We start from the raw sequence: 12,411 nt of genomic DNA, 5'->3' as shown, positions 1-12,411 counted from the left end.
CACACACACACACACACACACACACACACACACACACACACACACACACACACACACACACACACACACACACACGTGTAAAAACCTCGTTCGCGATAAATGATGAGGCTACAGCGCATGCTCAGACCGTCAGATTAAATCTCGCTCTCCCAGTTTTTCTCTCTGACAAGGTGTGTGAGGGATGGAGGTGGACAGCAGGCTCCTATAAAACACACATTTCTCCTCACAGACAGGAAGTGGAGTGTGTGCAAGCACCCTTTGAGGACCATCGGGACTGCAGCCGAAACAAAAAGACATTTAAACAGGAAAAAACAGAAGAAGAAGAAGAAACGGGAACAAATGGCTGGCAGGAGGCGATGAGGCGTTCGAGGTGTTCGGTAAATGAGACTACCCGCTGCTGAGGTTCAGACCCGGTTCGAGCGGAGCAGGTGAGTGCGTTCAGGAGCGACTCGCGATTAATAAAGCGCATCTTATAGAGCTCGTTCACGTGCGTCTGTCCGCGAGCGCACCAGAAGAAGATGGGAGCGGGCTCGCGCTCATTCAAACAGCTGCTCGAGCTCTTACCACAGGATTATAATTAATGCGTTAATTAATGTGTCATAGCTATTTAATGCGGTAATAAAAAAAAAAACACTATAAACCAGGAGCGTGAATCCACCGTGTGTCTGGATGTGTTCGCGGCTCCGCAGACTGTCGGGGAAAAAATCAAATCAGGAACAGATTTTTTTTTTTTTTACAGAGCCTGTTTGTCTCAGTCTGGATGCAGCTTCTTTTTTCCCACAGTGATGGAGCCAATAACTGTGGGTAGATTTAAACCCTCTGCGCCTCACAGAGGAAACCATCACCTTGAGGAGAACATCTGACATCATTGCAAATTAAAACACAATTTTCCGATTATTTTCAAGTTTAAACTGAAATCTCTAGCAGCATAACACTGCTTTTTATTTTATTTTTTTATTTTTTGTTATGGCTGCTTTATCATATTGCTTAATGTGAAATCTTTAGAGGACAAACGTAATACAATGCATCACCCATTACATGTGTTCAGGGTTTGAACTGAAGCCAGATCTGCTGTGATGTCATCGTGAAGGTGTGCTGTGTTCTTCCAGCTGCTCACTGACTTGTGTAAAAGGTGTAAAATAAGCTTTTAAGAGGAGGGCAGCTGCAGAAACAGCAGCACTGCAGAGGCAGAGCAGCATCAGTGAAGAGAGAACATCCTGATCGCTGCCAAAAGCAGAAGCCAGGAAATTATTATTTTTCCCTTGTCTGGGTGTGTGTGTTTGTCTGTTAGCAAAATATCATGAATCACTGGATGGATTTTAATGAAACTCTCAGGAGATGATCAATGGCCACACCTCTGCAACTCTTCAACTTTTAGGCTTAATCTGAGTCAAGACGGCCACAACAGCCAACTGGTTTTAGAAAACACAAAAATGGCTGAAACTCAATTATGGCACTACATGTTAACATTTTCGCTCAGCTGTTTGTTAGTAAAATATCTCATGAACCATGGGATGTATTTTAAAGTATCTGTCAGACTGTGAATAATTCATGTACATGTACTAAATTTTGAAGGCAACCTATTTCAAGATGGCCACCGCAGCTAATTGCACTTGCGAAATTCAAAAATGGCACAACTCAATCAATCGTACAGATGTTGAGCTAAATGTTTGCATGGTGGTAGCAGAGCATCGTCTCCKTCACACACTCCACTGACAGCGTTAGATCGCACAGATTTGCACGAGAACACATGATGTTATTTTCCACCTCTTAGACCAGGGGTCTGCAACCTTTAAGAGCTACTTGACGCACTAATAAAATGTGTTCAGAGCCACAAAGCAAGCTGCAACTGCAATTATCAACTGGTGGTCCGTGGGCCTTTTTGAGGCCTTTTCTAAAACCTTTACAGCCAGTGGAGGTGGCATTATAAAGCAAATAAATATATTGTGAATTTTATTATTTATTATTATTTTTACACATCAGGACAAATGAAAAGACCAGATTCATGTAAACAAGAAAATACTGAATATAGTTTATGGCGAATTTCATAAAAACGAGTACAGCTGAACTATTTAGGCATATTTTTTTACTAACTCTTCTTATTATGTAGTCTTTTAAATTCTTTAAAGGTAATTTTGATGGATTTGAGAAAAAGATCATAGAAAGAAGTTGGATTTTTTAACGTAAACAACAGGTTAGCGTGAGCTAATCAACAGGTTTTACTTTTTGTATTAGTAGTATTGATCACATATTTGCATACAAACTGATTTCTTTTGTAGGTATAAAAACAAACTAAAAAAAACGATTCTGTTATGTTTTCAAAGAGTCGCTGCAGAGGGACCAAAGAGCCACATGTGGCCCCAGAGCCGCAGGTTGCAGACCCCTGACTTAGACTAAAACTTTGGCATGAAAGGAATGCTGAGGCTAAAATGTTCACATTGATCAGGTAAAGAGAATAAGAATTTAAAGGTAGCAACCTTTTGATCGTGTCATTTTCCAGTGAACTGTTTGACAAAGAGTACATTTAAAAAAATATTCATTCACATCCCAATGTAGCGCAAAGAATGACGGCCCTTTGGTTGCCCAGATGTGGTTTGTCAGAGGTGGTCCACGCATAGGCCAGCGTTGATTATTTCATTATAAAATATTTTTCTAACAGACAAAGTTTATGCTAAAGAGTTACTGACAAAATATGAACTCAGATCTTCTGTTAGTGCACTGGTTAGTCTTAGCTTCTGCCGCACCAGTTTTTCGTTTATATTCTGCAAAGCTGAGCGCTCACCACTTTCACTTTGAATTGGATTGACTCCAAATATTAAACAGTGGTAAATGTTTACTCTGTGATTATTTTAAGATTTTTTTTAAAATTCATCCAATTGGATATTTTGGAAAGAAACACACACACGCACTCTTGTACTTCCATCAAACTTAGGACTTTGTACTGACTTTCTTTCATTCTTGTAACTGCATTTATGCCTAACCCTGACCTCTTCCTAGATCCTAACTGTTAATCTATTCCTTTTTTTTTTTTTGACTGTTAATCTATTCCTAACACTGACTGAATATAATCTGTATTATTTTCAATGGTGAGTTTAATCCCATTGATTGCAGCGATAGTGCACATTTCCTTTTGATCAAATTTGTCAAAACAACATTGTATGATAGTACCTAATGAAATCAAAAATTAAATAGGAGTTAAAGTAAAGGAAGCTATCAGTTATTATTAAACACAGTTCAGTAAATCACAGTTACATCTCAAATAAACTGTCATTTTTTTATGTTTACTTAAATATAAATAAATACATGGATAAAAACGTCCGTTTTTTATGTCAAAGTGGCGTACTTATTTGTTTTTCATAAATATAATGAGAACTCCTTAACTAAGTGGTTCATTTTCTCAAAGGATCTTTATGTTTTTGCCATCTTTATAAGAGTTTGCTATTTTTAATTGTGCTGAAATGTAAAAATAATGATAAATGCTAAAAGTTTATATTAATTTTTCACTTTCAGAATGTGATAAATTATTTTGTTTCAGATCTTTAACAACACCATTGCTGAAAGTTTGGATAGTGTGTAAAAAGTAAATAAAAACAGAATGCCATAAATTGCAAATCTCATAAACCGCACGAGTGCATAGTTTAAAAGCATGCCTCTCTGATGGTATGGGGGTGCACTAGTGCCTATTGGATGGGCAGTTTACACATCTGGAAAGTCGGCATTATTACAGAAAATCAAATGCAAGTTTTAGAACATCAGAACATTTGACCTCATCCAGGATTTGTATGTTTCAGTGACATGATGGAAAACTTCATTCTGTGTTCGTGACAACAGTACAGAGTCTGCCTGCATCGGACCTCTCACCAAAAAAATACTGGATTTGAGAAAAATTCTGGTAAGGAGACCCAGAACTGTTGAACAGCAATTTGTTGAAACTAATTAGCTGTGGCAGCCATAATCAGTTGTAGACGTACATCTAATGATTATATTCTTATTAGAATTAAGCAACATTTTCCTCTAAAATCTCCAGAAACTGGTCTCCACAGGTCCTGGATGTTGACAGACTTGTTAAAAGAAGAGGAGTGTTTCACTGAAGGAAACACGGCCCTGGATCAACATTTTGGAGACGTTGCTGCCATAATATTTAGAATTTATTAGGACAGTGGTTCCCAAACCTTTTATCTTCTGACCCACAAAATATGCATTGCAAAAACTTGTGACCCCAAATATTACTGGTCTGAGTACACAAACTTTATTAATAACCCTAAAATCACGGGCTTTTTGACAATCTACACAGCTTGTACACAAATATAAATACTTATTTATACTTATTTTGTGTTTTTGTAATAGTTACAGTAAAGGGAAAATATTACATCAGCAATTATTTTATTACCCTTTAAAATGATTTCTGGAGATTATCCAAGGTGCTTCATGACCCATAATTGGGTCCCAAGCCCAACTTTGGGAACCAAAGTGCAGTGGTTCCCAAACCTTTCAGCTTTTGACCCACAAAATAACAGCAGCAGAGACCTGTGCCCCCAACTATTTTTGGATGATAAACATTTGTATCAGGTCAACAAAACATAGGCATAGTAACAATATTTTTATACTACATTTATCCATTTTAAATACACTAACCTCACTCCTTGTAACAACTAAGGCAAAAATGTAATTATTTCAGAAAATATTTTCAGGACCCCACCTTGATGTTTCAGGACCCCACTTTGGGTCCCGACCCCAACTTTGAGAAACACTGTATTTGGACATAGTTTATACTTAGCAGTTAGTTTCAACATTTGGATATGTTAACTATGTTCCATTGTGAAAAAAAATATGAATTTATGAGATTTGCAAATCACTATTTTCTATTTTTATTTACATTTTACACAAAATCCAAACTTTTTAAGAATTGGGGCTGTGTAAAAAAACATTTTTCAGTCTTCTATGAAGTTTTGTGTATCTAGATTAATTTGATTTAGTGGGAAAAGTGTCAGAAAGTACTTTTGTTTAATAAACATTACAGACCCCTGCATTAAGTCATAGGAAAGTTTTTTTATTATTATTTTTCTCAGAGAACATTAGAGTGCTCCTTAAAGTTGGACATCTTGAGAGGCAGGTGTAAGAATGCATGGCCTTTTTTTTTACTCTGCAGCACAATTAGCTTAAGCTACCTATATATCATCAACAATGCATGACAGAAAAAAAGAACAAAAGACAGAAGATTTATGGTGATTTTATGTGAAGCAAAATGAACATGAGCAATTTTTTTACAAACTGACAAATCAGAGAATGAGTGATCAGTAAAAAAAGGGACAGAGGACAGAAAAGTCCTTGTGAAGAGAACAAAAGATGAGCCAAATGAGATGTGAAGCTGCTTATGTAACTATCATTGCCAACAGACTGAGCTCTCTGACGGTTCTCTTGTCTCAGAACATACGAACGTCTGATGAGGACATTCTTGTTTAATTCAGTTGGTATGGATTCATGTCTCATCGTAGAGAGAAACACAGTTAAAAGTCATGATTAATCAGTCGTGGAGCGCTCACGTACACTCAGTGGCAGACATGGGAAGGCGTGAGTCACTGCTATTATTATCTCAGGTATTAAAGATATATGAGATACTGAGCTGGAACCCAGAGAGACACAGCGTGACGAGTGGGAGGATCTACAGGAAGGTTTTTATTGCTCGAATGCAAAATCGGAAATGACTGATAATGCTCTAAAATTTGGTAAAATTGTCTCAAATTGATCCCTAACGCATAATCCAAGCACGATGCCATTCACCATTTGGAGTCTGTTTGACTGTTAGAATATCTCATGAACTGGATGAACTTTATTAAAACATTCAGGATACATCACTGGATGCACATTTACAGCTGTTTAATGCTTGGACTCAACCCAATTCAATATGGCAACCACAGCCAATCCATTGAATTCAACACAGATCTTAATCACTTGGTCAGTTTTACAGATTTTGAGTTAAAATTTGATGTCGTAGCTGAAAGTCATTCACAACACATACTTTGATTGTGACATCTTGTGAAATAGCTTATGATCATTCATATCAGTATTATTTTCAATGTAGTAGGCAGAAAACTGGTCTAAATCTCTGGCATAATGGTGTTAGATATTTTGTGATCCATTAATTGAATTTCAGATTTACACTAATTTTTTACTTTCTGATCGATTGTAATCATTTACTATAAACAGTTAGATAAAAAATGAACAAGTCTTTATTTATTATTTACACATGCCTTGCACTAAACAGCGTACATCCACCTGATGTTTTTATATTATAGTGTTAGAGGAAATATGTCCAAAAGCTAGGACACCTGATAGGAGAAGGAACTTCCTTATTTGCCACAGAGGTGCATCTTGGCTCAAATGTAAAATTTATTGTGACACGTAGCCCTGGGCCATTTTTGCTCAGGTCTTTGTAGTCAGATGGAGGCTATGGGTGAACGGACCACAGTGCTGTGATGGGATGAACTATGTATAGTGTGTGTGTAAATCAGTGGTGTCCAAAGTCAGTCTTCAAGGGCCCTGGTTCAACAGCTGAACCTAAGGAGTGCTTAATTAGTGAGCCTCTGCAGACCTTGATGGCATACTGAAGAGGCCTACTAATTAAGCACTACTTAGGTTCAGCTGTTGAACCAGGACAGCTCCTAAAACATGCAGGACWCTGGCCCTCGAGGACTGACTTTGGACACCACTGGTATAAATAAATATTCAAGTCTAAGTACTGGACCGGTTTCTTTTGCCTGATTCAGGTTCTCATTGTACATGTTACTTTTAATTGGTGACCCCGACGTGATATTCATTCCTCGTGTTCAAAGTGTTCTGTTTCTCTTTCAGGTGCACACCATTCCAAAGGCTATACAATGGAGTCCACTCACCTGCTGAGTGGATCTAAGAAGAGAGTGAAGATCCATCCTCATACAGTCACAGCCAAGTATGCCACACAGACCCCCTACGCCCCCCAGCCTGGAATACACACTCACTTTCCCCAGCCGGGCGATGAAGGTTATGATGACGCTCCATCCTTTGAGGAATTTGGCTCCTTCGTTGAGGACACGTCAGACAGGAAACGACTGACTGAAAGCAGGAAGTGGCCGTTGACGCTGTTCGGCTCTAAGGAAAAGGACAAGGAGGCACCCCATAAACTCCAGCCTACAGGAGGGGGAGAGGCGAGCGAGGGGGCAGCCAAGGCAGTAAAGGGGTCGGGGAAAGGGGTGGGGGAACAGTTGGCCAGTTTTGGCGAGGCTTCGGTGTCTGCGTCTCGGCTCACCTGGCTGGGGTTGCTCGGCGCGGCGCTGGCGCATGGCTGTTTGATTGCGCTGACCCGCCTCGCCTCGGAACGCTTCGGCCTCGGACCCCTGTTCCTCCTCTTAGTGCGGTCCGTCGTACAGCTCCTGTCCCTGGCCGTGCCTCTGCACAGGGGCCAGAACCCTTTCGGACCAGAGGGCTATCGACTACATCTGGTCTGCTACGGAATAGCCTACTCCCTCTCCCTCTGCTGTGCCTACTCTTCGTTAACCTTCGTCTCCCCTGGAAATGGCACAACAACGTGGCGCCTTGCAACGACAGCGCTGTCTGCGACCCTTGCCTTCCTGCTCCTGGAGGAAAGACTGGGACTGGCCGATGGGATAACCCTGGCTGCGGGTCTGTGCGGTTTGGGGCTCCTGTTGCTTCCCACCACAGACGAGAGCTTTTCTGATTCACAAGTTGACCCGGTTGCATTCTGGAAGGAAGCTTTTGGATGGTCTCTTTCGGCCCTCGCAGGGTTGTGGACGGCCTTGGCGTTGGTCGGGTATCGCTCGCTGAAAGACAGGATTGGAGTCGGCACTGCTTTGTTCACGGTGAGCTGGACTGGGTGCCTGCTGACCCCAGCGACTCTGGTTTTGCTCCAGGAGGGCTGGTCCTGGCCAATGAGTGCTCCAGCCTGGGGCGTCATCCTGGGTTTGGTGGCCTGCTCTGTGGCAGCCTTCTTAGGAATGACTCACGCCCTCACCCGGCTCCACCCGGCTCTGGTCTCCGCCTCGCAGAGCCTGGAGGTACCCGTCGCCATGCTCCTCCATCTGGCCATGCTTCCTTCTGTCCCCACTGCACCCGAGGTGGTGGGGAACGCCATGGTCGTGCTGAGCGTCAGCTGGCTGGTGGCCATGAAGCTGCTTCCCTCGCGAGTCGGTGGGCGGCGTCAGAGGGAGGAGTACGAGGAGATTCTCGAGTCTCCTATCAAATAGATCTCCTCAGCCTGCCCTCTTGTTGTCCACACCGTCTGCTTTACGAGATTGGTTGAATAACTGTACATAACAGACTGATAAATGTCTACTGGAGCTTTATCTGTTTTGTATTGTTTTTTTGTTTTTTTGCTTTTGGGAAAGTGCCAATATTTTGTTGTCTGTTACCGTGACTATATGTGATAATAAAATCTCTCTGAGAGCTCTGTTGTCACCACTTTATTATCACCTCCTGCCACAGAAAGGTGAAGGTGGGCGATAATGTTCTTGCCTCTGTATGTTTGCCAGTAGAATATCTCAGGAAACACTAGATGAATTTTTTATTAAAACCAACGTTATTGACAGACAAACGAAAGGAGAAAAAAGAAGAACAAGAAAGACAGGAACATTATCAAAGATAAATGGATGAAGAGCAACAAAGGATGGTTATAAGGAGCAGCATACAGTATGGAGGTAAGTGATGGCAGATGATAAATAAAATATAGTCATGTTGTTTTAGAAAGAGTTTTAAGTTTTAAAAAGTAATATATATATAAAAGGCCTTGTTTAGCAAGTTATTGATGTAGTCAAAACAAAGATTTCTGCCCTTTTCTCCAGACTCGCTCACTCTTTGACGCTTTAAAAATGAYCAGACTATCCCTTTAAGATTTCACAGCAGTTCAGTCAAACACTAATTTATAAACATTAATGTATACACCTGAACAAGACGTTTGAAGGCAGAGGTGTCAAACTCAATTGCAAAAAAGAGGGCAAAATGCTTCTCTGATCGTATGGGGGTGCATTTTTCATTTTGGAAAGACAACATTAATGCAAAAAAAGTAGAACATGCTCCCAACCAAATGAGGTGTTTTCCAGTGAAGGTCTTGCATATTTCAGCAAGACATTATTAAACCTCATACTGTATTCATGACAGTAGCAGGGCTTTGTAACAGAAGAGTCCAGGTGCTGAACTGACCTGCCTGCAGTCCTGATAGAAAACATTTGATGCAACATGAAACAAAACATCTAACAAAGACGACTCAGGACCATTGAACATTTAGAACAGCCTCGTTTTTATTCATATTCACACCAAGTCCCAAATTTTATTTTTTTACAGTAGGGGGTTGTACAAAATGTATTTATACAAACTATTATGCAGATAATTGAGGAACTCATCTGTCAAACATAAACAAAGTATTTGCACCCTTATCCCCTGTGCGTGTCTGCAGCTAGCCTGATGGGCGACAGAAGTTTTGGCAAAGCCTCATAAATCACCAACACTGTGACTAATTTGAGTTTTTACATTCAGACACTCTTAAAGCAGCCATTAGGAGGAGAAAGCTGCCCAACACGTTATAAAAGACAGACTAAACCTCAGACAAATGAAGTGCAGAAAATGAGATGATTACTCATGGTGTGGGAGGAGGGAGGAAATATTTTCCACCATGGTGTTCTGGTTGTACTTGATTTTTTTTAATTCACTTTGACAAACCCACAGTTTTAATGGCGTTAAAGTTTATTCTAAGCAGAAAAAAAGCTAATTTGTATAAAAATAATTAAAAATAAAGCCTCGCTGTCCACCTTTATATATTTTCTCTTATTCTGGATGATTCATGCGTCTCCTCTGGTCTCCCTCCACTCTCCTGCCTGCTCCATCACTTCGCTCAGCTGCAGGTGAACCCTCTGCCGCCCGGTCGTCGTGTCCGCCTCCCCTGGTGGAGTCATCTCCTGCTCCTCCAGGCCAGATGGGAGAGGCCCGCTCCACCTGCCGCCTGCAGACAGAGAGGCGACGGCCTCCTCCAGCCGCTTCAGTCGAGCCATTTCCTCGTATCTGCTCTGCAGGACCAGCTCCAGGGTGGCGTTGATTCTCCTCTCCATCTCTGCCCCGTCCCTGCCCAGCTGCACCAGGGTGTCCCGCAGCCTGAGGCCCGCCTGCTCCGCCTGGGCCCTGCACACCGACACCAGGCTGGGCGCGTACTGCCGGAAGGTCTCCTTCAGCAGCGCGTCCAGCTGGCTCCTCTCCCCGCAGCAGCGCTCCGCAGACGCCAGCAGCATGTTCTGCCTCATGTGGGAGTCCTCCAGGGCGATGAAGAGCTTGTCCCAGCGGGAGAGGTCTGCACGGTCCGGTGGGCTTCGAGGGTCCCCTGCAGAGCAGAAACCACAGGGGCTGCRCTGATTATGCAATCCTGCAGGCAGCTGAAAGGTTACATGATCCTATCCTCTGCTACAGCTGCACATTTCAAACCAAACCTCACACGAAGCGTTATGGCCAGTGTGTGTGTGTGTGTCTGTTAGCAACATATCTCACAAACTGCTGCACGGATTAAAAAAAATCATCTCAGAAACAACTCGTTCAATGTATATCTACAGCTGATTAACTTTTGGAGCATGCCTCATCCATGATGGCCACCACAGATAAGCAAACTCATAAAACAAAAATGGCTACAATGGAATGGAGTTCCATTTGTGCCAAAAATACGTTGTTGACGTTATGTGTCAACACAAGGTTTAAGAACATGGACTAAGGCTCAACAATATATTTTTGGCACAAATGGCACTTCATAGAGTTTATGGATAATGTGGTAAAATTTGCCATGGTGGTAGCTGAAAGTCTGTCACAACACATTCCCTGAGCGCTACACATTGCACAACATCTTTGCTTAATACTATGGCTTTTGCTCTTATGGTCAGCATGGCCTGTTAGCAAAATATCTCATGAACCAATGGATAGATTTCGACAAAATTTTCGTAAATTATTTAATTTATGTACTTTTTACAGCTGATTACCTTTTGGAGCCAATCCAATTCAAATGACTGTCACAATCAAATGACTTTAGAAAACACAAATATGGCTACAACTCATTCAGTTTTATAAATACTGAGCTACAATTTCCTGTGGTTGTAGGTGAAAGTTTATCTCAACACATACTCTTAAGTGCTACTCAATAAACAGGATATTTGTTTTTTTGCATTAACTGTTGAAGTCAACCCTGTTTGTTTGCAACATATCTCAGGCACCAACTGATGGATTTGATTAGGGGTGCAACAATACMTGTATCTGTATTGAACCGTTCAATACACACTCTGTATGGAACAATACAGATTTTAACATTTTTATCATCCTGTCTTCTGAAGATGCTCTGTGTTGAAGGATCAGTGGATCTGTGTTCGACTACTCCGCCTAGACTGCATTGTCGAGCAMAGATCCACTGAGAAACTTGCCGTTTCAGCAACATTTAATTTATAAACTGTACTTTTCAGGTTAAACAAATGTTCATAATTAATTTCAATAAATTACAAGTTAAGAAGGGCATGGAAATTTCTCTTATTTGTATTGAAAAATATCAAACCGTGACACCGAATTGTAAATTTTCTATATCGTTGCAGCCTTAAATTTAATTAAACTTTCAGAAAGTAATTACTGGATGTACATCTGTAACTGATTAAGGTTTGGAGTCACTGTTCAAGATCAGCCAACACAAAATAGCTATAACCCTGTCAGTTTACCATGTAATGAACTAAAATCTGTTATGGTTGTAGTTGAGAGTCATCACAACACATACTGTGAGCATAAAACACTAAGTCACATGAGGTTGTGTGTAATCTAGTTTGTAAAGGTTTAAACACTTCTCAACAAAACATCTTTTTAGTTTAAAATTCTGGCATGAAAGGTGAAGAAATGTGAGGCCTTCAGTTTTGCGCAATGACTAAAAAAATAAATTAAAAAATGTTTAATTTACTTAAAGAAGCAAGATGTTATAAGGACGTTATTTGATGACATGTTGCTGTAGAAAGTGGCGACACTTTCTTCCCAAGGATCCATCTGTTCAAAGAAGCAGACAAACAAACACTCACCCTCCTGCTGCTCCAGGAAAATCTGGTTGTTGTAGTCGTCTTCAGAGCTCTCCGCAAACTCAATCTCATTCCCACACACAGCTGAGCCGACGGTGGCGAGCACAAACACGACATGCCACATCCTGAACACACACACACACACACACACACACACACTCACTCACACACACTGGAGCGCTGATGTTCTGCAGCTTTCGTGAAGTCTCCCTGCAGCTGCTCTGCTTTCCCTTTCAGACCCTCACTTCATGGAAAACCCGTCCCATTCAGGCAACTTATAAAGCTGAGGAGGGTGTGTGTGTGTGTGTGTGTGTGTGTGTGTGTGTGTGTGTGTGTGTGTGTG

The 12,411-nt window shown here is 41.3% G+C and overlaps 2 protein-coding genes and 1 long non-coding RNA gene across 3 annotated transcripts; 2 read left to right on the top strand and 1 right to left on the bottom strand.

Annotated features, from left to right (window-relative positions):
- Nucleotides 1–151: 151 nt before the first annotated feature.
- Nucleotides 152–7,219, top strand: LOC106525536 (uncharacterized). Its single transcript, XR_001311130.1, has 3 exons — nucleotides 152–428; nucleotides 3,792–3,892; nucleotides 6,853–7,219. It is a non-coding gene; the product is annotated as an uncharacterized LOC106525536 (long non-coding RNA).
- A 4-nt stretch (nucleotides 7,220–7,223) lies between these two features.
- Nucleotides 7,224–8,443, top strand: LOC106525544 (solute carrier family 35 member G2; the record flags this gene model as incomplete). The annotated part of the gene is made up of 1 exon (XM_014019822.1): nucleotides 7,224–8,443. A coding segment is annotated over one exon (1,017 nt), but the record flags the coding sequence as incomplete, so codon positions are not given.
- An 827-nt stretch (nucleotides 8,444–9,270) lies between these two features.
- On the bottom strand, nucleotides 9,271–12,315 carry LOC106525546 (uncharacterized). Its single transcript, XM_014019824.1, has 2 exons — nucleotides 12,072–12,315; nucleotides 9,271–10,360 (listed from the first exon to the last, which is right to left on the bottom strand). Exons 1-2 carry the CDS (start codon nucleotides 12,190–12,192, stop codon nucleotides 9,828–9,830), a joined length of 654 nt encoding a protein of 217 aa, XP_013875278.1. The 5' UTR covers nucleotides 12,193–12,315; the 3' UTR covers nucleotides 9,271–9,827.
- Nucleotides 12,316–12,411: the final 96 nt, after the last annotated feature.

Source organism: Austrofundulus limnaeus, unplaced genomic scaffold, assembly GCF_001266775.1.
Source record: "Austrofundulus limnaeus strain Quisiro unplaced genomic scaffold, Austrofundulus_limnaeus-1.0 Scaffold232, whole genome shotgun sequence".
Taxonomy (NCBI): Eukaryota; Metazoa; Chordata; class Actinopteri; order Cyprinodontiformes; family Rivulidae; genus Austrofundulus; species Austrofundulus limnaeus.
The sequence above is the reverse complement of the archived record's forward strand: the minus strand, read 5'-3'. Positions and strand labels throughout refer to the sequence as shown.